Source organism: Thunnus albacares, chromosome 14 (genome assembly GCF_914725855.1).
Source record: "Thunnus albacares chromosome 14, fThuAlb1.1, whole genome shotgun sequence".
In the NCBI taxonomy this organism is placed as follows: domain Eukaryota; kingdom Metazoa; phylum Chordata; class Actinopteri; order Scombriformes; family Scombridae; genus Thunnus; species Thunnus albacares.
In genome coordinates, this window is record NC_058119.1 from 29,510,379 (window position 1) to 29,536,944 (window position 26,566).

The window sequence follows — 26,566 nt, forward strand, 5'->3', positions numbered from 1 at the left end:
AAGAGTGTGTGTGTGTGTGTGTGTGTGTGTGTGTGTGTGTGTGTGTGTGTGTGTGTGTGTGTGTTTGGAGGGTAAATGGATCTTTGATTAAAAAAAAAACACAATAACGCCTCCTGTGATTCTTTCACCTCCTGTTTGGGGCCAAAATAATGAAAATACCAAAATATTCTGATAGGATGCCGAAGGCTCAACAAGCGTCTGTAATCTCATTACAACTAAGTCTGAAAATTGAACCTGCAGCGAGCGAGAGATGTTTTTCTATCTGCTGCGACTGTCTGAAACTTTTGGGGACATTTTATTATAATTATTATATTTATTGGTTGTAATATTTCCTCATCAACACTGACAGACACAAACTGGATCCTCCAGATCAAATCAACACCTGACAGCAACAATATGAGCTTCAACAAACTGCTATGAAGTGTTTTACATGATGTTTCTGGTTTTGTCTCCATCTGCAGTGATGGAAACGTCTTACAAAAAGCAGTGTGTAGTCGGGGTCACATTTCACATGTCTATGAGTTGTTAACAGCTCCACCAAATAGTGATTTTTCCCTCTAAACTTCTCACATGCTTTCATTTCAATAAATGTTCAAATGATCCAATATTTCAGCAAAAATCAAAGATTAGAGAAAAAGTCCAAAAACTGAAAACAGATTTGTGTATCAGAACTTTGTTTTTTCTTCTTTCCTCTCCCATTAATCATCTCACCACCCCTCAGATTTATCTGCTGACCCTTTGGAGGGGCCCGACCCCTAGGTTGGGAACCACTGGACTAAACTAGCTAACTGTATATAAAGTAGTGTAAACTAGCTCCACCTCCAGCAGCTACAACAGTAACATGCTGCTCTAACACTGATGCTTCACTATTAATAAACTCATCTGTCACATCGTCAATCAGTCAAATTAATCACCAACCAAGTAAAATACTAAAGCAAATAAACTTCACACACAGCTCAGTGCATTCGAAGTTATTTCAATAACTGAAACAGTTAGTCGACAATACGTTGATCGTCCTCTGTGATATTAAACTGACAAACGATGTCAGCTTGGAACTTAAAATCTCATCCAGACATGTTGAAGATATATAAAAATACTCTGCTTTGAATAATAATGCGTCTGATACGGTTTTTCAACAAAAAAAAAGTTCAATTACCTTATTAAAAATCCTCAAAATTCCATCTCCGAGTCTCTGAATATGTAAATATTGTTGATTTGTAAAGTTTTTCTGCTGGACATCAGATGTCTCGTCTTGCTCATACGTACACGTGTTAAAAGAAGAGAACAAACATCCAGCTGAAGGAACAAGAAGAGAAACATTGTTGATTGGAAGGAGACTTTAACGGACATTTTATAGACCAAACTTTTAATCAGGGATGAAGATAATAATGTGAGGTTTAATGCAGACGATCACATGATAGATATTAGCTGACGGGTCGACGGGATGTGTTACTCGTTAACTCATTTTAAAACGGCTTCGGTTTGAAAGTTTTCGTTAACTTTACGCTCCTGTGAAACCGGCGAGTATTTAAACACCTCCCGGTCAAACCTGCGGGGTTGTTGTGTTCACGAGGTTAATCTCAAAACTCACTTAATCCCATCAGCAATGCCAGGTGGGAGGGAGGAGTGATGTTACACACACACACACACACACACACACACACACACACACACACACACACACACGGTCTGCTTTACTAAACCTATCACTGTTTTTATGATTTAATTTCATTTTTTTAGTTGATTGTCGTGTTTTTTTCTTTGTAACTGTCACTTCTATGACTGAAAAGTGCTTTTTATCAGTAATAATGTTTTTAATGGTGTTACTGGTCAACGTGCACGTCTCCCAAACACAACCCTTCACGTCAAACAAGCTGTGGATGATCCAACTTCCTGTCAAGAGGAAAATAAACATTCAAGTTTGTGCAAGTGTGAACACTAAGTGAATGTCTCATGACAACACCAGCGCACGTTCACTGACACGCAGACAGGAGATGCATGTTGATGCATGTCTAAAAAAACCCACTATGATCAATATTTTTATAGTAACAGTTCATAGTAGTGATGAATCTACAGTGACTCTGCAGCTCCTCTCGGCTTTACGGAGCTTTAACGGCTGCAACTTTACTGTTCTGGTTCACTCTCAGCGTCTCATAGCGTCGTTTTCAGAGAAAAAGCCATAAAAAGCCGCTGTACACTACCTGCTCAGTTAGCTGTAGACTAGCTGGTGAACATAGTGGAGCATTTAGCAGCTAAAGAGCCAGATATTTCCCTCAGGAGTTGGTAGAGAGCAAAAACAGAGCTAAAAGAGAGTGAATATTGGACTTACATTCACCAGGTGGACAGAAACACGACTCCACATGAATGATAATGTTGCTCCGTAACTGCTGGATGTGGAAATAAGCAACTGTTTGCTGACAAGTTCAACATATCAACTTAAAAAGCTGATGATATGTCAGTGGACAAAACATCAGTTAACGCAGGTTTAAGCAGCACGTACGAGTGATTGAAGAGAATTTTTGTGGTATGAATGAAATGTTCAATACGCGTCATGAAGTCTGACTTTCTTCACAAGAGTTTAAATATGACACCAAATAAACTAAAACATCATATGTAATTAAGACAAATGTTTACTGACAGGTTGTTTTTTTTTTAGATGTGATGATGTTTATGTCATTAGTAGTAAACAGCTGTTCAGCATCATGTTGTGTTGCAGCTGACGGTGTAACATCACCTACTGGAGGCTGTAATATTCTCTCCTCTAATATCTGACTGTCACATGACGCCTCTCATATTAGTCACAGAGTGCTTTGCTTTAGAAAGACGTTTATTTTAATGTTGCTCCGTAACTGCTGGATGTTGGAAATAAGCAACAAGTTTGCTAACAGTTGATCTGAACTATAGTCAATGAATCAGAAATAAGGATTATAACATATAAACCTTCAGTCAGGTGATGAATCTGACAGGTGGATCAGGAAATCAATCAAGGCATTTGTTGCCCAAACTGTGTGTTATCTTTACTGTGTATATACTGTTTTATACTAACCAACCAGACGCCAACCAGACTGTGACTTATGAACGTGTCACATGTCTAGAAAGGACGGTCACATGTCAGGAGCCCAAATGAACCCTGAAGCTAATATGAAGCAACGTTACAGTCTTTTTAGTGCCAAAGTTCCTCTTTTTGTTACTATACTTCCACCTGCAGCTCAACAGGGAAACACTGTCAAGATACAAAGAGGGACTTTGATGCTAAAAAGACTGTAAATGTGTCAGATATCCACTTGATATGACTAACTCAGACTGATGAAGCTGAATAGAAGCTTCAACTTTTTAAATGCATGAACGCAGCTTCAACACCTGATTTAAAAAATCAGTGTGTGTCTTACCTGAGAGTCACACATCTGCATCTTCATCCTCGTTGTCCTCTTAAGGCGCCATCGGTTACTCCGGTTTGGTTTCTGTTTCCTGTCTGCCAGCCAATCAGAGCGCAGCAGCAGCAGCAGCAGCAGCAGCAGCTCCAGGGATGGGTCAGCCGGTTGGTGCCGTTCGGATCGTCGGTCCGGCAAACTCCCTCCGATGTGCTGCGGCTCCAACACGAAGGACTGAAGACACACACGGAGAGAGAGAGGGAGTCCAAACACAGACACCCTGCCCTGTCTCTCTCACACACACACACACACACACACACACACACACACACACACACACAGTAGCCCCTGGGAGTGTGTGTGTGTGTGTGTGTGTGTGTGTGTGTGCAGGGGGCTCCTCTGAAAAAAAAAAAAGATGAAGAAAGAAAGAAAGAGGCCCAGGATCGACTGCAGCGTGGAGAGGAATGTCTTAATGACTGTCTGTCTGTGTGTCTCACCTTACAGTCAAACACATTCTGCTCATTTAGACTCAGACTGTAAGAAAGAAGAGTGAGAATCACAGAAACACGGTGAAGCTGTGAGATTTAATAAGATGTTTCCTCAAAACGGTATTTAAATGCATAAATGTCTTCGCTTCAGATATAATCTGTTAAAGAGCTTTAAGGTGTTTTAACAACATCATCTTCATCAGTGAAAAGCTGCAGTTATGGAACAACTTAAAGGACACGTTTGGGTTTCTCTGAGTCTTAATGAAATCCTGACATATACGTGGAAATGAGTCTCGGTCGCCGTGACGATTCTTACTCTCCAACGCCAACAAATCATCCGTACGTTAAACCAGCAGATACGTGGTTTGATCATGTGACTCCAGATCGACTCACGGGAGCGTTTTCTAACCCGGCGCCTCTGTCAGCAGGACGTCATCACTTCTGGACGTCACATGATCAAACCGCGTATCAGCTCGTTGCATTAGGAGGACTTGTTGGTCGTATCTTACTCTCAAGATCTTCATGTTGGAATGAGTTCAACAAATGTTGTTTTTTTATATAAAGCAGCTAAATTAAAAGGTACTGCGTATTGTAAAATATCAGAATCAGCCTTAAAAAACTTATGTTATTATATGTAACTTAACTGTAACTGTAAAATCCCAGAAACATTAGAGAGAATCAGACTTATGGCTCTAAATTCAAGTTAATTGTAATTAAAGACTAACAGATGTGTTCAGACTGTATTCTGTGTTACAGCAGAAACAACTCTTATTATTTTACACTCTGCACATATTTTCAGTATTGTATAATATATAATATGTACCTTTATGTGTCTGAAATCAATTCTTAATATGTTGTATGGTATAAAATTTAATATATATATATATATATATATATATATATAAAGACATTGCGTTCAAAGTTGACATGATGGTGTGATGGTGGCGCTAAATGATATATATATATATATATATTTTAAAATGATTCCAATAAATCAGCATAAAATAATAAAAGTAACTCATGCAGTACAGTATGAGTGTGTGTGTGTGTGTGTGTGTGTGTGTGTGTTGGAACAGAGGGGGCGCCGTCGTTGCCGCCCCCAGTCCGACGAGGGAGACAGTTTGGAGGGCAGCCAGGACTGACCGGGGCCCTGAGACGTCCCAGAGAGTGACCTGGAGACCCGGCTGTCGCTCCGCATGAGCATCAAACACACACACACACACACACACACACACACACACACACACACACATATACACACACACACTCACACACACACACACACACACACACACACACACACATATACACACACACACTCACACACACACACATACAGGAGCCAATGGGGTTAGTCAACTGTGGCGATAAGTGTCTGTGTTTGTGTAGCTTCTGTGAGTGTGTCTGTGTGTGTGAGTGTGTGTGTGTGTGTGTGTGTGTGTGTGTGTGAGTGTGTGTGAGTGTGTGTGTGTGTGTGTGTGTGTGTGTGTGTGTGTGTGTAGGGGTGCAGTCGAAGGTAAAGGAAGCGCTTCTTGTTTCCTTACACTTGGCTCCCTCTCTTGGACTGAACACAGACGAGCAGACGGAGGTTTTAAGAGGAAGTTAAATTTACAGTTTAGTTCCGACGTCTGAGTGGAAAAGAAACCAAAAACCAGGCGGAAAAGTTCACCAACTCATCCAAACCCCAAACCAATCAGAGGTTTAAAAAACACCCTGAGTTTCTACAAATCTGTCACCTTCAGAGTTCAGCACCCTGACCTGAGTCTAGACTCCCATCAGGGTCAGGGGTCAGGGGTCAGGGTCAGGGGTCAGGGTCAGGGTCAGGGGTCAGGAGGATAAACAGAGTGTAGCTGGTGTGTTAGCAGCATTAATGGTGGGAGAAGTATTCAGATCCTTTACTTAAACCTGCATTGTGAGACTTTTGTCTCCCCCTTGTGGCAGTGAGAGTAATTACAAAAACACTGTTGAAACTTGTTTACGTCATACGCTCCTCCGTCGCTGCAGCTGTTAAACGGTGGATTAATTGTTTTGAGCGTCACACAACCGCTGTGAAATGACTCGTTTCACTGTCAGAATTTGACCCATTCGGTCCGATAACATTTGGAAAGTGTAGAAGAGTTGCTCTCAAGCTAGCACAACGCTAACTGGAAGTTAGCCGGCTCCCCATAGAGCATGCTCAGCGTGGGAACGTCAAACCTGACACCAGTTAAAAACCTGGTGTTGATTGGTTGAATCAGCAATGTAACGGACGTTCATTTATATATTTCATTTATTTATAAAAATACTCCATTACAAGTAAAAGTCCTGCATCAAAAATCCTCCTACAGTAAAAGTACATAAGTATTATGAGCTTGATGTAGTTAAAGTATTGCAGTAAAAGTACATCAGTATTATGAGCTTGATGTAGTTAAAGTATTGCAGTAGAAGTAGTGCATCAGCTCTGTCATCCTTCACACATGCTCATTCATAATTTCCTGCCTGGGTGTCAATTGAGACGTCAGCTGGTCACATCTGTCCAATAGCGCGCTGACACACCTGTTATAGTCAGCCTATCATCTTGTGTCTGTCTTTTTAAATATGATCTCTCTCTCTCTGCCTTCAGTGCGTTTTACGCTGCGTTGTGGCAGCTCGCCGCCTCCCCGTCGCTGCTCAGTCTCTGCAGATTCATCAACCTCATCAGTCTTATCAATCTCAGCAGAAGTCATCAGCCAGAGTCTGGACTCCATGAGGGGATTTATCTCACTGCTGCTGATGTCCTCCATTACCAAAATCTCAGCGCCAAAGACTTAATCATCAATATCTGTATAATAATCAATTATCTGCTTCATTCACTCGTCTCTCCTGACTGATATATTATTATATATGACATCATTAGATTATTAATAGTGAAGCATCAGTGTTAGAGCAGCATGTTACTGTTGTAGCTGCTGGAGGTGGAGCTAGTTTACACTACTTTATATACAGTTAGCTAGTTTAGTCCAGTGGTTCCCAACCTAGGGGTCGAGGCCCCTCCAAAGGGTCAGCAGATAAATCTGAGGGGTGGTGAGATGATTAATGGGAGAGGAAAGAAGAAAAAACAAAGTTCTGATACACAAATCTGTTTTCAGTTTTTGGACTTTTTCTCTAATCTTTGATTTTTGCTGAAATATTGGATCATTTGAACATTTATTGAAATGAAAGCATGTGAGAAGTTTAGAGGGAAAAATCACTATTTGGTGGAGCTGTTAACAACTCATAGACATGTGAAATGTGACCCCGACTACACACTGCTTTTTGTAAGACGTCAAAAGCCAAAAAGGTTGGAAACCACTGGTTTCATCTTTAACAATGTGTTGTATTTTAAAAGCTTGTTATATTATCCATTGTGTCAAATCTGCATCTGAAAAGTAACTAAAGCTGTCAAATAAATGTAGTGGAGTAGAAAGTACAATATTTCCCTCTGAAATGTAGAAAGTAGCATCACATGGAAATACTCAAGTAAAGTACAAGAACCTCTAAACTGTACGTAGAGAAACAGACTCAGGTTAGACGTTGGCTTGTTATAAACCTGATAAGCCGGCATGAGCTCAACCAGTGAGGCTGAGCTGGATGATAATATTATATCAAGATATTATCATGATGATGGTTCTTCTTCTTTTCTTTGGGATGAGACCAACCGGACCCTCATACAGGTCCTGTTCCCACCTGTAAACCCTGCTCACAGCCTGGATATGACTCAGGTTGATTCCTCCTGAACGTGTTGATTCATAGAGGATCCTGAATCCCTCTCCACCACGATCAGGTGGCGGTTCTCGGGGGGAGGGGGGGGTAATGTGTTGTTGTGTGTTTAGGTGGATACAGTCATTTGTTGGCATCCCTCACACACACACCCAGTACCTCACAGGGTCGTATTTTCAGCCTACTGCTCATTTGAAACTACAGTTTTGTTGCTTTTTTCAGTTTCTAATCCTTCCTGTCGCTGGTTTACAGAAGCTCTTCCACATTTAATCAAACTAAATCCATCAAATAAACCCAGACGTGCATGCTGTGAAGCTGAAAACAAGGCTGTCGTTTTCATAGTTTTTGACATTTTTGGATAAACACGAGGCTGCCAGACCTCAGCGGGAATCAAACCTTCGACCCTGGATTGTTAATGCCTCGCTCTTCCCGCTGAGATTAATAGAAACATCATTTTATCTGTGCACGTCGAAACTAACACGTACTGTAAGTGTGTTGCTTCCAATATGGACTCTCTGGATCCTCTGCTGTCACCAGAAATTGATAAAACGCACCTGTATTGATTAGTCCGACACCAACATGGCGACGCCACCCGATGGCCACAGCTGAAATGTCTCCAACAACATGTGATGTCTCGTGTTTGCAGGTTTTTAATAATCTTCAGTTCTGTTGCCAGACAAACTAAATCATATCAACCTAAACAGAAATTAAACAAGACAAACATTCAGCTTCTTATTTCAGGCGGCTCCGACCTTCAAACCGGCAATATTCAGATCACGTGATGGTTTTTCTGACCTCTAGGTCTTGTTTACCCCTTCTCTCCATCCCCTTACTCACACACACACACACACACACACACACACACACACACACACACACACACACACACACCATCCCCCTCTGAGCCCTGTGGCCGTTTGCTGTTGTATGAAAACACAACTAACCCCGCTGCTGTCTGAGTGTTCCCGCTAAACCAACCAACCAACCCATCTGTCCATCCATCCTCTCACAGTCAATACAGTACATATTGTTAATGGGAGAGATGTACGTCAACACACACACACACACACAGCTGATTTATTACACTGTACATGCAGACATTTGAAGCTCAAACACATATTGACCTCCACTTGATTTTTAAAAGAGAGATGCTCAGAGATTTTTTACTCTCTCGTTGCATTGCTGCAGTACGACCAGAACTAACATGGTTAGTTATTTAAAGAGGACATAATCTGCACATTTCCAGCTCTATATTTATATTCTGGGGCTCTACTGGAATATCTTTGCATGATTTACAGTTAAAAACTCCTTATTTATCTTCTACTGGTCCTTTATGCAGCCCCTCAGTTCAGCCTCTGTCTGAAACAGGCCGTTTTAGCTCCTGTCTCTTTAAGGCCCCGCCTCCTGATGAGCCCGCTCTGTTCTGATTGGTCAGCTTTCAGGAAGCTTCCTCCGGCTCCGGAGGCTACGTAAACAAACTATAGTAGCAGGATTTCACTTCTTTTTCTCCTTCTTCACTCCAAATGTCAACTTCAGCGTGAACAACACATGGAAACACCTTAGCAACCGCCTTAGCAACCGCCTTAGCAACCAAGGCTACAGAACGGACGGCCGTTTATGGTCATGCGTGACAAGCTGACGTCATCTCATCAGCAAGGTAGAAAAAAACGTCACAAACGAAGTTTTCAAAGGAAGTTGCAGCCCTGAGTTTTGACTTGCAGGCAGCATTTCGACATAGATTCATGTTTAACATCATAACAGGAAATAAATAACAGAAAACCACAAAAAGCTGAATATGTCCCTGTTTTTTTTCCAATACAAAACAAGATTTTATAGAAAAAACCTTTCTAATTATTCATATTTAAAACACTTATTTATGAAAGCGAGGTCCTGAATAAAGATTAATTTTGGTACTGGAACTGGAGAATAAAAAATCATCTGCTCCGCTCGCTGTGATGCAATCTGAGGTCAGGAGACATGTGAGAGGTCACAAGCAGTCAGGCTTCACTCTGATTTGTTTGTCACATAAAAAAAACATAACTGTATAAATATATAATGATTTCTATGTGATCTATTTGGAGCATATTTGCAGTTATCCACATATTTCAATCTGCAACATGATAAAAATCTAATTACTGGACCGCGGTAAGAAAAGGTGGAGAAATAAAGGATGAGATACCAAATAACTAATAAATTAATACACTTTTATCTCTAGTGGTTGCAGTAGCACTTCTTCAGCAGATGTAATAAAACATTCAGTTGTAAAAAATGTCAATAAAAACAACAAGAACATCATCCAAACAAGAATTATCGTGAAATCAACAAACAAAAACAAGAAATTGTAGCAATGACAAGATCAAATACTGGAGTCAGTGTTCAAAAAAAACCACACACACACACACACACACACACACACACACACACACACACACACGCTCTGCATTGTTAATGGGAGAGGAGCACTCTGTGTTTGACTGTGGGTAAGCGAGGAGGCGGCCACACGTCAAACAGCATCAACATCAAACTCGGCCAAGTTCAAGTTCGGCTCGACGTCGCCGCCCTGCTGCTGCTGCTGCTGCTGCTGCAAACTGCACCTCATCTGACCTGAGTCCGCCCTCGGAACCTGGCTGTGACCTTTGACCTCCGACACACACACACACACACAGAGTGACGAGAGAAGAAGAAGAGTCAGTCAGTTTGAGGTGAATAATGTGTATGAAGAATGTTTTCAATGAATGAAATGAATACTACTCTGTTGTCTTTTCATTTAGGGTTTTTTTAGCCTGTTCTGTAAAAGCTCTAATTAGTTGCCATGGTGATGTAAAGATAATTAGCTGCACTTAGAAGTCTTATATTCTGACCCAAATTAATGATTGTTGAAATTTCCATCTTAAAACAATATTCATGTGCCAGATATAGACTGAAAATGTCATGAATCAATGTTTTGCTTCCTGATATTCATGCGTCTGTGCTGTAAAAGATGAAGGATCAACTCCAAAAACTTCTAAATTTCATCTTTCAGACTGTTATCATTCATGTGGAGTCGTGTTTCTGTCCACCTGGTGAATGTGAGTCCAATATTCACTCTCTTTTAGCTCTGTTTTTGTTCTCCACCAACTCCTGAGAGGAAATATCTGGCTCTTTAGCTGCTAAATGCTCCACTATGTTCACCAGCTAGTCTACAGCTAACTGCAGGAGGAAGAGGAGGAGGAGGAGGAGGAAGCCTGGACGTTCAGCATCATTATTTACTGTATTTCATATGTTGAACTTGTCTGACCTTTAATTTAACAGCTAAAAAAAAGACACATATTTAAATGAAGAATTTATTTTATTAGAATTTAAATTATATTTATTTGATTAATAGTTCAAATAGCTAATTTAGTTGGATTGTGCTGCGATTTTGACCTCACAAGTTGTTTAAAATACTTGCTGTGTACAACAATTAACACGCCCAATAATCAATCAAACCTGCATTAACTGATTGTTTCTGCTGAAAACTAGTGGATAAAACAAGCAGTGACCACAACACTGACATATGATCACCTTTTAAGTTGATATGTTGAACTTGTTTCCACATCCAGCAGTTACGGAGCAACATCAACCTCACATTGATAATGTCAATAATTACTTGTGGGGTTCCTCAGGGTTCTATTTTTGGTCCTTTATAGTTTCAATCTGGTTAAAGCTGCTTATATTTATGTTTTTTGTCCACTTTTTTGCTGCAAAATAGTCTGTCGACATAACTTCTCTCACATTACCTGCTTAAAAAGTAGCTGTGGCTAACATGTTAGCAAATAGCTGCCTACTTCACATCCAGCAGTTACGGAGCAACATTATCATTGATGTGGAGTCGTGTTTCTGTCCACCTGGTGAATGTAAGTCCAATATTCACTCTCTTTTAGCTCTGTTTTTACTCTCCACCAACTCCTGAGGGAAATATCTGGCTCTTTAGCTGCTAAATGCTCCACTATGTTCACCAGCTAGTCTACAGCTAACTGTGTCTGTTTGCCGTTTGGTGCTGAGCAGATAGTGTACAGTGGATTTTTTCTCTGAAAACGACACTATGAGACACTGAGAGTGAACCAGAACAGTAAAGTTGCAGCCGGACAGAATAAAAACAATGAGCTGAAACTCACTATAAAGCTCCGTAAAGCCGAGAGGAGCTGCAGAGTCTCTGTAGGTTCATCACTACGAGCCACAACCAACACATTACACACTGACAGTGAACACAGTGTTTGTATAAAATTATACTTTAATCAGATTAAAACTGCAAAAGTGTCAATCAGTGAGAAAACAGAAAGTGGGACTGAGAAGATGTGAGTTTATCATCATAAAACCAGAGATTTTCTGTTCTGTTTGCAGAGATAAAGATGTAGATGTGAAGTGTGTGTGTGTGTGTGTGTGTGAGTGTGTGTGTGTGTGTGTGTGTTGTTAGTAGGATGTTGGATCCAAACACACACACATCATCTCCATGATTACAACTCTGATTCCAAGTGTTTCTATTTGAACTCGGTGGATTAGGTCGCTGACTTTAATGTTCCCGCAGGGCTCAGTGTGTGTGTGTGTGTGTGTGTGTGTGTGTGTGTGTGTGTGTGTGTGTGTGTGTGTGTGTTGGATTAGTCTCTATTTGAAGTGTGAGGTCTGATCTAATCTGCAGGTCGCTGTAAACAGATGCAGTGATCCTGCCGGTCTGAACACAGTGTTCACTGCCAGCGTTACATAACACACACACACACACACACACACACACACACACACACACACACACACACACACACACACACACACAGATCATCACAGAGATTTGATTCAGTTTAACACAACTAACTGACACTTTGACTAAGCATGGTGATAATAATGATAAATATTTATACATCACTCCATTGGACGATCCAGGTGTCAGTGAGGTCACAGGCTCCGCCCCTCGGTTTTCTGCTCCAGTTAGCACTGCCGAGACCAGACGCTGTGACCTCAGTTGACCTCTGACATCATCGACATGCTGACCTCAATGACATCGCAGTGCAGTGCAGTCATAGTAACGCATAACATCTTTAATATTTGCTCAGTTTATTATGTATTTATTTACTTTTTCACACAAACAGGTTTCAGTGATGTAGAAGTCGGAAGCTTAAAGAAATGAGCTGTGAATCTTGGAATACTGAGGAATAATGAGGAATACTTAGGAATACTGAGGAATACTTAGGAATACTGAGGAATACTTAGGAATACTGAGGAATACTGAGGAATACATATATAATCTCTTACATTTATATACACTTAAATCATTCTACTTCCTCTACCTTTGCATGTTTTTCAGGTTAAAAGAAATGAATAGAAAGAATTAATAAAAGGTGGTGTGTGTTAAGAGAAAGTTATGGAAATGCAATAATCAGCGTCACACACACATTTACGTTAAAACAGTAACGTTACTGAACAACAGTTTTAGTCACTTCAGATGTTTAGATCCATGATGCAGCAGCATCAGGGGAGGCGTCTGATCATCTGCAGCCAGAGTCATAAAGATCCATCTTCAGTCTCTGATCTGAACATCACGGAGTCAGTCTGGGATTAACATGAAGAGACAGAAGCAGCAGAAGAAGAAGAACTGAGGCGACTTCTCCAACATGCAGGAACAACCGACCTGCCGAGAACCTGAAACACTGTTTTAAAGACAAAGCTGCTCACTTTACTTTTACTGTCTGTCTATATGTTTATGTATATTTGTGTGTGTGAAATAGTTTTAGTAGCTTGTTTATTATTTATTAACTCATTTATATATTTTTCCTGTATATGAAATGTTGTCTTTTAATGGCTGCAGCATGCGGGTGAAGAGCCCGAGACAAATGTCCTACTCTGTGGGACGATAAAGTTAATCTTAATCTGATACTGGATGTAATCAGATTGACTTCCAGAGACGAATTGTGCATCTGTGTGAAAGTATGTGTATGTGTGTACTTGTTTCTGATTGGACGATGAGCGGAGCAGCTGTTTCCTCTGACTTCCTCTCATCAGGTTAAAGGACAGGTTCACAATTTTTAAACCAACAGTCAGGAGCTGCTCTGTAATTGTTCCTCCTGTTCATACTGACCATTAAAATGTATTTACAAGTTTATCTGAAGCTAATATGAAGCTTCAGCGTCCAGATGAGTCAAATCAAGTAGATATCTTTCAACGTTACAGTCTTTTTAGTGCCAAAGTGCCTCTTTTTGTTACTATACTTCCACCTGCAGCTCAACAGGGAAACACAAAGACTGTAAATGTGTCAGATATCCACTTGATATGACTAACTCAGACTGCTGAAGCTGAATAGAAGCTTCACACAGACTTTTAAATGCATTATTGTGGATTTTATCCTCCATCACTTCCATTGAAAACACATTTGAAGGATCCTACAGGGAGGAAAACCTCTTTCACTGCTCATATAGACACCTGACTGCTGGTTTAAGACACTTGAAACATTGTGAACCTGTTCTTTAATGTGGGTGGTTGGAGCTGAGCCGTTGCTGCGGTGACGGCGGCGGCGGCCTCCACAGTGTGAAGCGACTGTGTCAGACTGACCCAGAAAGCTGAGACGCAGCACAGATCTCATTCATTTTCTGGGGATTTTCATCGCAGATTACAAAAGGCTCTACCCCATTTGTTTTGTAACAAGCATGTGAAGTCAACACTAATACAAACGCCCCGACTCTGAACTTCAAAATGCCAGGGGGACCTTTTTAGAGGCTTAGGGCCGTTGAGCACATCCGACGCTCGGGGAGCAGAAGCCCCCGCTAAGCTCCGAGGGCAAAGTACTTCTTTAATTGTTTGTTCAAAATCTCCTCCGAAAGCCACAGAACAAAAAAAAAAAAAAAAAAAAAAAAAAATGGAGGATGGATTATCGCTTGTTGGAGGGGAAATGAAATTCTTCAGACGAGGCACTTAAACAGGTTTCAGGATGAAGGAAAGGAGCTGATGTTTGAGTGTGTGTGTGTGTGTGTGTGTGTGTGTGTGTGTTGAGGGAAATATGCAGATATATACAACTTGTTAGATAATGAGTTTGTTTGTTTGTTTGCTCTGATCTCGAAAAACTTGGTTGAATTTCTTTTCACGCAGAAAAAAAATGAATCAGATGTAAAGACAGGAAGTAGTCGGTCACATGGAGGTCGGATCACGTTCCCGCCACAAGCTACAGGATTCATTTATGACCAGACTGAGACCACTTCCTGTTCATCAGGTAAACTGAAGTCTTTAAGGTCCACTTACCAACTCTCCACCACATCAGAGGTCCAGTAACGATGCGTTACATGATGATATCTCTGTGTTAATGTGAGATGTGACTCCTTAAAGTTGAGGATAGTGATCAGGTGAGAGTTCACTGTTGAAAATGTTTGATTTTAAAGGGTTAGTTAGTCATAAACCGGAACTTCAACATCTGACAACAACCTGCTGACTGTGACGATGATGTCGTCATGGCGACGTGTCACTCAGAAACAGTTGTGGTTAAATTTGGTTTCTGGTTTGGATTTAATTGTTCTTCAGCCTGGATCCAGACCAGAGTCCACCTGTAGGCTTTATTCAGAACTCAGTATATAATATGTGCTACACACTCATAGTAATGTGCAGTATGAAACTGTTATATCGGTTTAATTTGCAGTATTCCAGTCCAGACTCAGCCGGTTTCCTGGTTTGGAAAGTGGAAAACATTGGAGCAAATTTCCAAACAGATGTTATTTGGATAAACTGACCACATGTTGATAATCTAACTGGTTACATTCTCACCTGAAAACACAATAAAAACATAATAACAGCTTTCAGCTTCGCTCCACATCTCTGCTGCTGTCTGTCTAAAAATGCTTTGCATTGTGGGACACAGTAGATGAGGGAGACGGTCGGATTCATACTGTAAGACATCCGGGTATTGTTGACATGCTACATTCTGGTCAGATCAGCACGACTGCTGGTACAGCTGGTGGTTCTGGATGCAGCCTGTGTGAGGTTGTTCTGGTCCAATCAGATCGCTGCGTTCAGATCCGCTCACACAACCAGAGTCTCATGTTGGACTGAACAACGAAGGTTTGAAAACAGCCTAAAAGTGTCCTGAGTGACACCGGAGGATCAGCTCGGACGTGTTGAATCGTAGCATCACACCACACGGCCATAAGTATGTGGACAGTTAAACATTACAGCCACATGTGATGGTTAAACATCTCGTTGTAAAACCATTAATCTGCCCACTGATGAAGTTTCCAATTTATCATTTTTGAATCTTGAAGCTCAATTTAAAAAGTCGGTTTTGCAAAACGTTGAATGAGGAAGGAAAAGCCTTCAGTGTGACTGGAACACTAAATGTTCTGGTTTGTCACATTTTGGGAAGAAAACCTGTGAACATCCACGTCGTTATGTGACTGAACTCCTGAGAAAAGTGTGAACTTGATCTTCTTCTCCTGCTCAGAACAAACCCAGTTACTGATGAGTACTGGACCAGGAAATAAAAAAAAGAGGAGAACTTGGGCCCATTAGTGGTTTTTGGAGACTAGGCGGTCCTCCAGTATCGGGGTCAGGAGTCTGTTGGCCTCCTAACACGTTACGACTCTGCTGGACTCGCAGCTGTCTCCTCACCTCAGCCTCACTCGGCGGCGGCGGCGGCGGCCTGCAGCGCCGCTCATTCATTTGAATATTTTCTGGGGCTGATGAGGATGTGAGGGCAGCGGACTGTCGGCCAAAAGAATGACATGATTGTAGGGGGACAAAATAATGACCAGACGCTGCTAAAGTTGCTAAAGTGTGTCATCTATTATTATTATGCAAGCGGAGCAGCATGTGGCTGAAACAGAAACAAGAGAAGGAACGTCGTCGGGTTCATGACGTTTGCCAAAAGTGTTTCCTGTTTTCAAACGTGCTTTCAATGGAAGCGACGGAGGCCGAAACCCACAAAAATACATTTAAAAGTCTGTGTGAAGCTTCACATCAGTGGATATCTGACACATTTACAGTCTTTGTGTTTCCCTGTTGAGCTGCAGGTGGAAGTATAGTAACAAAAAGAGGAACTTTGCCACTAAAAAGACTGTAACGTTGAAAGATATCTACTTGATTTGACTCATTTGTTGTTTTAAGACAGACTTTACTGTGTGTTCACTCTGATGTGTGGCATTTAATGTCATTTGTAGAATTTAAACTCAAAGATTGTTCGTTATCGTGAGGGAATAAAGTCTTATTTTGTAGAGGAGAACATTAAAAATCACCAGTAATGATGCATTTTCAGTTTCTTTCTTCACATCACTGAACCACAAACAAAACAAAAAGACCTGAAACTGTTTTTCTATGACGTCGTCGTTCAGCAGGTGACGAACGAGACACACAAACAATCTCAAGGATGAGAAAAAAAAACTGAGGAGCAACTTTTCATGAGCTGTTTTTTTAATAACCAAATCCCAGTTTCTCTTTAAATAAACATACATGGAAGATGTTCTTTATTCTACTGTTCTGCAACACTCGGCTCTGTTCAGATTAAAATATAAATAAAAAAAAATCCCAGTAGAATACATGGAATGTTTTTTTATTATGAAAATCATTAAATGTCGCCTCCATGTTTCATCTTTACAGACTAAAACACTCTGAATATCCAACTTTTACCCCAAAAATCCTTTAAATTTGACTTGATGAGATTAAAAAAAAAACTGTTTTTGCAGATGATATAAAGGAGACAAACGATGTTTCCTGATTTGTAAATACTTCTTTTTTTTTTGTCTTTTCTTTCAACGAGAGGATTCAGTGTCAGCAGGAGACTCACTGTGAGCTGCAGGTGTTTCATCTGCAACCGTCGTGATAACTGAGTAACTTTTTCATAAACAAAACAAAATAAAAATAAAAAAAAGTGGTCCCAGTTTCTCAAATATGAACATTTGTGACATTTTTTTTCTTTTCTTATATGACAGTAAAGTAAATATCTGTCAGGAAGTGTGTTGTGTTGTATCTCCAATAACAGCTGTTAGACGTCTGTCACCTCTGACCTTTGACCTCCTGACTACAGTCAATCACTCTGGTTATGAACACAGCCTGAAATTTAAAGTGTAAAAGATGGATTTTCACTTCCTCTCACTGGGAATGTTGTTCGGCCACATAAAGTCATGTGACTAAATAAAGTTCGAACACGCTGCTTTCTTTCTTTCTTTCTTTCTCTCTTTCTTTCTTTCTTTCTCTCTCTCTCTTTCTTTCTTTCTTTCTTTCTTTCTCTCTTTCTTTCTTTCTTTCTTTCTTTAATAAAAAACAAACTCTAATCTTTCAGATCCACCTGCAGTCACCCTGTTGGTCCCCTCATCATCAGTAAACACCTCCTCTTCCTCTCTGTTTGGCTCTCGCTACAACATTTAACAGTCCGGAGAATCTGCTTCCTCCTCTGACATCATCATCAGGCGGCCATGACACAGGAAGTAAATGTTGTCGTCGTCCAGCCGGGACAGGAAATGAACGTCATGTATCTGAACGGAGGCGTAACTGATGACCTCACGCTTTCAAGTATTTGTAAAAAGGTCCAGAAGTTCTCGCCGCGGCGCCGCTCCGTCAGGGTCGGTACTGTCTGTACTGTGACTGTGGCGCCAGAGGGTTGCTGCTTCCGAACCGGAGCGGCGGCGCCGTCGACCCTCCGAAGGCAGTTCTGTAGCTCTGAGAGGAAGGCATCCCGGCCCCGCCCACACCCAGTCCGTACCCGGCCCCCAGTCCCTGCACGCCCAGTCCCAGCCCGCCGCCCGGCCTCGCCAGACCCTGACTCAGCATCCCCGTGTAGGGAGACGCCCCGTAGGCGAGTCCCAGGCCGCCGTACGGCCTGTGGGTGTGGTGTCCCGGAGCGGGGAGGACCAGCGGCTGAGCGTTCCTCCCCGGCGTGTTGAAGGAGAACTCGGGAGGAGGACTGCTGGGTTTGGAGGGCGTGGAGGTCAGCGGGTCCATCTCTCCTCCGGAGGACAACAGCAGAGGAGGCAGAGAGGAGGAGGAGGAGAGGGCGGCGGCGTAGCCTTCGGCGGGGCCCAGAGGGAGACCGGAGGAGGAAGAGGAGGAGGAGGAGGAGGGGGAGAGGGCGCCGGTCAGCAGCGGTCGGGTCCAGTCATCTTTAAAGATCTGGACGGTCAGCGTGGAGACCAGCGGCAGCAGCCGGTTGGTGACGTGAGCCAGAACCAGCTGCTCGTTAGCGTCACGGCGGATACGGACGTGGGCGGAGCCAGCCTGAGACAGAAGACACAACATATGATAAATAAATAAATAAACACACAGAACTGACGTCTGTTCACTCTGTCAAGATATTTTCTGCCAAATTATGTTTTTCTCTCAACTTTTATTCTCTGATTGTCTTGTTTTTATTCTGTTTTATTTCTTTTTGTCTTTACTGTCAGTAATATTTTAAATTGCTGCTGTTTCTCCTGCTAAAAATAAAAAGAATGAAATAATTACAAAGAGCTTTACAAAAAAAAAAGACATAAAACAACAGAGAAGACAGATGCTGAACTTCTTAAAACAATGACTCTGAATGATTAATTGATTATTAAAACAGTTGGTGATTAATTTCATGAATATTTGCAGGTTTATGAACAAGATTCTGTGAGTTTAAAATCAGGATTTAAGAAGCGTCAGCATCTCTTCCTGGAAGTGTTTGCTGTTATAAAATAACAGAATAAATCATCTTTATGTTTCTAAATGACTGATATTTGATTTTATAACATTTTATTTCTGCTCACTGATGTTTTGTCTTCATGAACTTCAAATAACACTAAACAGCAGGTTAAATAAAATAACCTGAAACGCTTTTAATGTCTAATTCTGAGCTCATTCAAATAGTGGAGTCAGTGTTCAAAAAGGCCACACACACACACACACACACACACACACACACACACACACACACACACACACACACACACACACACACACACACACACACAGAGCGGTCCCCCCGTGGGGCAGAAGTGCAGTCAGAGGGTCAAATCAGTTTGGACAGCTGTTCTGTTAGCAGTGGGCCAACAACCAACAGTTGTGTAACTGCAGCAACATCACTGACAACAACAACAACAACAACAACAACAACAACGAGGAGGACAACGAGAGGAGCAGCAGCATCGATCCAACAGAAATAAAAACAAACAATAAAAAGCAGCTTCAGGCCTGAAAGCGAGAGGACGGTGCTCCACCTAGAGGCAGCAGGAAGTACTACACACACACACACACACACACACACACACACACACACACACACACACACATTTACAGTCTTTGTGTGTCCCTGTTGAGCTGCAGGTGGAAGTATAGTAACAAAAAGAGGGACTTTGGCACTAAAAAGACTGTAACGTTGAGAGATATCTACTTGATTTGACTCATTCGGACGCTGAAGCTTCGTATGTTGTTATAAAAATATTGATAATATGTCACTGTATGACACACGTGCAGAACAAGAACTAAAAGGTCAGAGGTCATGTGAGTCAGTCCAGTTAAATAAACTATAATCAATCATCAGTATTTCATGTGTTTCTGTGAAAACACAGACAGATGTTTTAACGCGTGACCTCAGACGCCCCGACGGACAGCTGAGCTTGTTTGCCGTCGCTACGACAACGTGCATCACAGACGACGACGAGGAGAATAAGTGTCCCCCCCCCCCCCCAAAAAAAAAACTGGAGAGAAAGAGAAGGAAAGAGAGAGAGAGAGAGAGAGAGAGAATATCTCCGCATGAATGACTTGTTCCTTCTTCTCGTCTGGGTGAACAAATCCCTGCAATGACAGAGAGGGATGAACGAGACGAAGGAGGAGGAGGAGGAGGAGGAGGAGGAGAGAAAACTAGAAACAAACACAGAGACGAGCAAAACAAACAAACAGGAGGAGAGAAGAAGAAGAGGAGGAGGAGGAGGGAGGAGGGAGGACTGAGGAAGAGGAAGAGGAAGTTTGTGGATGAGAGACGTACCAGAGAGCCGAAGCCGACGGTCCAGAAGTGCTCGTTACGAACCTCCAGCACTCCGTCCAGAGTCGACACCTGATTGGACGACAAAGAGGAACCAATAAGAATCCAGCTGTCACATGGTGATTATTTATTTATTCATGAGTCAAATCAGTTTATGACCTTTCACACAGAGATTTATATTCTGTATTATTAGTTTCTGACTTTAATTTCACTTATAATCAATATTTACATTAAATTACATTCTCTCTCTCTTTAATCCTGCAGGAGACACGATCATATAAACACAACTTTATAAAGATTAAGACAGATTAATCTTAATCTGCTTTCATATGTTGTATTATGATAAATAGTTGTTGGGCTGCGATTAATAAATATTAGTTGTTTGGTGATCAATGTTTCCCAAAACCCAACATGACGTCATCAAACGTCTTATTTTTGTCCACAACACAAAGATCTTCAGTTTACTGTCATAAACTAAAGAAATATTCACATTTAAGAAGCTGCAATCAGAGAATTTACATATTTTTTCTTTAAAAAAAAAAGACTTAAAACAATTAATCAATTAATAGACTAATTGTTGCAAACCTGATGAAGTTTCATGTTGCTTTTATCTGTTTTATTTCATGTATTTATTTCCTTATTTCATGTTTTATAGATGAATAAACTGAACTATAGAGGAGACTAAAGTCTGAATATTTCAGAATTTCACTGTAAGCAATAATTAATTTATATCAATTAAAACCAGTCAGCTGAAGAATCTGTAAACTGATTTATTTTCATCATCTGTAACAGACGTATAAATAATCATATAAAGCTGAAGTTTAGAGCAGATTCTTCAGGATGAATTAAACTTTGTGTATATTAACTTTATATTCCTTCATTTTATTGTCTTTTTCTATTCTGATTTAAAATATTTTAATATTTGTTGATACATTAGGCTACAGCTGTGTTGTAAAAAACAGGAAAAACACATTTACTGTAGTACAATAATAATATAACAAGTATTTAAGATTACGGTTTATTTCTGATATATTTGATAGTAAATATGTAGATGCTACGTCTTTCCTTGTACATATGTGATCCTGTATGAATAACGACAGTAAAACAGCTTTTATATTAATTATGGATTCATATTAAAGACTTAAAATCTTTTCCAGCTTTACAGATTTTCATCAGAAATATTTTTTTCAACATTTTACATTTTAAAGCTCTAATCTGTAATTATTCCACATTAAAATGTCTAAAAACAACTAGACCTGTGTTATATATGTTGTTGAGTTGTGTATTTTCAAACTCAGAGAAATCTGTAATTTAATCAAAGTAACGGACCGTTTCATTTGGTCGCCTGTCGATGACGTCATACCTCCTCTACCAAAGAGTAAACACGCACCAGATGCATACGGCGGCGCTGTGTTTGTCCGCTACAATGGCGTCTACCAAAGAGTAACTTACACACATACAAGATAATACATCGGCGTTGTGGTTGTTCCACACAAACTGTTATAAATGGACTTTTATTCAGTTTTAAGACACATTTTCATGATAAATTTAGGTGGTTTTTAACTATATCTTTTAGCCGGAAGAAGGATTTTAGTCATTGGACGTCTGGATCTTAAGTTATCAGAGAAATAAACTGGACAAACGTTAGCAGCAGCTCGGCTAACAGCCCCTCCAGGAAGTCCGATGGTCACCAAACATCGTCGGAGAAACACTGATTTTTTAGGTAAAACAGCTTTAATTAATATTAGTCTTTTGTTATTGTTTTGATTGAGACGCCTAGCAGCTGAAATGACATGTTGTGTGTTTAACTGAAATCTGAAACTGTTGAACTGAACCAACAGGAAACACTGAGTCTCACCTCTCTGAGCAATTTGTCCAGCTGGCCGATGATGTGTGAAGGCGTCGTCTGTGGACAGGAAACATAAAATAAGTAAAAAAATAAATAAAAAAAATCAAATGCTACCTAAAGTGTCCTGACGTAGGAATGTGAATACAGTTGGTTTTTACCTGCAGCAGCACTTTACCGCTGTAAACACTCATGGGATACATGGTGCCGAAGGTCATGAGAGCGATGGCGACCGCCGACGCCGTGTCCACCGCGTTGTAGTTACTGAACACGGAAAGTAAACAGAGGAAATTATAAAAGTATTGAATATCTAAGACAGATATTAAATAAACACAAAACAAAACACAAAGGATTTTAAAAGTGTAAAATATGATTTATTAGATTAAACAGCAAAATAAAACTACAGTTAAATTCTTTTATTTTGTCAACAAACCTCATGTTTGTTTCAGTCAAACCAACAATGAACTCATCCCACTAACGATCCTCTAAAAGCCTGACATCTGCATAATTATGGTAAAATATGTTGAACAGAAGAAGCCCCAGGACGGACCCTTGAGGAACTCCAAAAGTCATTATTGTTATTATCCTGCTTTTATGCCGTTTTGCCATCAATTTAAAATAAACTGACTCATTTCCTGTCTTGTTCTTTCCATCATTTATAGTCCAGATAAAGATCAGGACAGCGGGAATTTCCAGCAGTAAATGGAAATGTGACATCACCAAAAAAACCCAAAAAACCCCAAAGACAGCAAACAGCTCTGGTTAGACGGAGCTGCACGCTGGTGAGTTTGTGTGATTGAAGCAGCGACTGAGACGTTAATCCTTACTTGATTTCTATGAGCATGTAGGTGATGCAGAGGGAAAGAGCTCCCGCCATGTTGATCAGGACAAACGGGTTCATACGAGGCAGCAGGACGCTGCTGAGACCTGGAATGATGCCGCACAAACTGGAGACACACACACACACACACACACAAACACACACAAACAAACAAACAAAACAAAAAGAGGATTAGTACGCATGATCACCTCCAGATTTTCCCACTAAATCACCTCCAACAGTTCACCACAAAACAGCAACAACATGAGAAATAAATCACAGAGCAGAGACATTAAAACCCAGAATATGATGAAAGTTTCATATTTAGATGAGCGTCACTGCAGCACATTCATCATAAACCAGTTAATAAACAACCATCTGTTTTACCTCTCTGCTTTATTTTTATCTGCCTTGTTGGTTTTACATTCTTTTTTTTTGGTAAAGCTTTGTAACACCGTTAAGAAAAGTGCTGTATAAATAAAGTTTATTATTATAATCAACAAAATGTAGAAAAGATTTGACTCCTTCAAAGATAATCAAACATGATATTTGTGTCTTTATTTGGCTGCTAGAATAGATAAAGAAGGATTTCAACGTGTTCCAAGAATTTAACGTTTATTAAAATATGAACAGAAACAGAAACGTGTTTAAATCTGTGGTCGTATGCAGGACGTCTCAGTCTCTTCTCAGATACTGTCTGCAGCTTCAGATACAGATGCTGCCTCATCAACAGGAAGCACTAACTTAATGCACAACTGATATTAAGGACTGGATGTCAAACAACTTCCTACAGCTTAATACTGACAAGACAAAGGTTCTCATTACTGCTACTGACAGTACAGCTGCCAAAGTAGATGAGAGTATTGACTCCCTTTCATCAGCATTTTCCATCTACAAAATATCACTAAACTCAAGTCGTCTCACAACCAGAACTAGAAACGATCATCCATGTGTTTGGACTGTTGCATCTGTGAACCGTCTACAAACAGCTGTTAACCAGGTCCAGCAGGATGAATCACATCTCTCCTGTTTTAAGATCTTTTCACTGGTTGGTTCGTTTTAGGATTCCTTTTAAGGTTCTTGTTATTACATATAGAGCTCTGCATGGATCTCATCCATCTCTACGTCTCCAGTAGGTCACTCAGGTCTTCCAACCAGGACCTGCTGGCTGTTCATCGCTCACAGCTGAAAACTAAAGGTGATCAGGTTTTTGTGTCTCCAACACAAACACAGTCATCTGTCTCTGTGTCTCTGTAGAAGCTCTTAAAAAACTACTGAAGACCCGTCGTTTTAAATGGACTTTTGTGTCTTCTTCAGTTGTTTGTTTGATTGTGTTTTTTATTTTTATTATTTTATTTTATTCTAACTTGTGGCACATGTTTTTACACTATGTATGTTTTTATGGTCTTATTTTCAACTCTTGTTCCTGTGAATTTCATTTCTGTGAAAGGTGCTGTACTAAATAAACTTATTATTATTATTATTAATAATGTTGGTCTCCCATTTGAAGATGACTCCTAAGACTTAAAGACACACCTGACGGGTGAAACGACCCCTTTAACATCCAATCACTGCTCACTCTGGAAGGATAATAAGAGGACGTCTCCACTGAGCATCTATTTCTCTTTATTTCAGAGAATTCTGACTGTGTGAATATTAAAATACCAGCTCGGTGTTTCAGTGTTTTCAGGGAAGATGGATGAACTGTGTGTCAGCCGGTGTTGTATCATTATAATGTAGGTTGTAGATGCAAATGAATGATGTTTAACTTCCCTCCATGTTGTCTGTCGGGTTTATATATTTTTAATTCAGTAACTATAATGAAATACAGACCAGTGATGTGTTTCTGTTAGTTCTCTTATCTCACATATTTTTATCTGTATTAGAGCTGCAACTAACAATTATTCTCATTATTGATTAATCTGCTCAACGTCTTGTTAAAAACAGTGATTTTTAATGAGTAACTGTCATTTTGTATTTGTTTAAATAAAGAGAGGGCTTCCTTCCTTTAACTGCACTGTAATTATTGTCTTTACTATTGAATAGATTTATCATTTCCTTGAGTCAAAGGTCAAAGTCTTTAAATGTCCAAAACCAGAGGACATTCAGTTACTGTCATATATGATGAAGAAAAAACATTAAATCACATTTGAGAAACTAAAACCAGAAAATGTTTTGGTATATTTGCTTCAAAAGTGACTAAAATGATTATTAGACTGTCTGAATAGTTTTCGTTGTAGCTCTAATCTGTATGTTTTGTATTTTTTTACACTCGTCTCTCCTTCACTGATTTCCTAACGAGGTAACGAGTCTTTTAATTATGTTGTGGGAAGATAAACAGAGGACGTGTGTCTGGAATCTGTGTGTTTGTGTTTAGGATTAATCCTTTTACCCAATCACGTCGTCATAATTGACTTTCGGGGACTTGAAGTGTGTTGATGGGATGATTGTTGTGGGTCTGAGGTCAGACTCACTGAAAGAGACTCTGTGTGTGTTTAATGACATGATTGGAGGGAAATCTCTGAACAAATCCACTGAAATTTACTGGAATTAAATCTTAATCTAGTTTACTAAAACTTTCCACTTCTAATCACATTTCTTTCAAATCCAAAATCAAATGTAGACAGATTTAGTTTCTAACAATCTGAAGTAACAAAAGTTAAAAAATAACTAAAATTAAAACAAATTCTGAGAGTAAAAACTTGGACTGAGACGTCAGTCCAGAGGAAACTGATCCTTTCTTTACCTCACATACTGTAATTTAATAGAAAGTTCTCATGAAGTGAAGAGTTGAAGAGAAACTACTGACATCACTGAGTTTTTACACCACAAAGTTTTAAAATATGTTGATTATTTGCTAAAGATTAGTGAATAAATGACTCCCATATATACTGTATACAACAATTATTCTCATTATCAATTAACTTGTCAATTATTTCTTTGTTTAATTGATTAATCTTTTAGTCTATAGAATGAGATCTTTAAAGGATCATTCTGGTGAATCTCAAACCATCAATGAACTGATCTACTAACAAGTGTTGTGTGTGTATCTACAGCCTGATAGATCTTATTTATTCCTCTGTTGTTGTTCCAGAAACTATTAAAAACACATCAGTGAGTCACATCGCTGCACTGGGTCACATGTTCCTTCATTATGAAGAGTTTGGTCACGTTAGTTTGTTTAGAAACGACTCCAAAGACTAAAAACAGCGACTGTAACTGTGAGGAGGAGGATCCTACTGGGGACGTGCAGAAATCCCAGTATTTGTATTTGTATTTGAATAAAAGTGGAAAGAGGCTTAAAAATCCTGTTTTTGTTTTTATGACACTTTTAATTTTAGAAAATTAAAGTGTTCATGAATAAACTACTTTATGAAGGACGACGTCCCCACACCAGGTCTCTAA

At 40.1% G+C, this 26,566-nt stretch overlaps 1 protein-coding gene across 1 annotated transcript in view; it reads right to left on the reverse strand.

The window, feature by feature from the left end:
* Positions 1–17,479: 17,479 nt before the first annotated feature.
* slc30a6 (solute carrier family 30 member 6) overlaps positions 17,480–26,566 on the reverse strand; it is a 64,016-nt gene continuing 54,929 nt past the window's right edge. The window contains exons 11-15 of the mRNA XM_044372188.1: positions 23,169–23,288; positions 22,503–22,605; positions 22,354–22,401; positions 20,499–20,567; positions 17,480–18,772 (exon numbers count right to left, since the gene is read on the reverse strand). Coding sequence (XP_044228123.1) covers positions 18,116–18,772; positions 20,499–20,567; positions 22,354–22,401; positions 22,503–22,605; positions 23,169–23,288 — 997 coding nt within the window. The 3' untranslated portion in view covers positions 17,480–18,115. The remainder of the gene's footprint in view (positions 18,773–20,498; positions 20,568–22,353; positions 22,402–22,502; positions 22,606–23,168; positions 23,289–26,566) is intronic.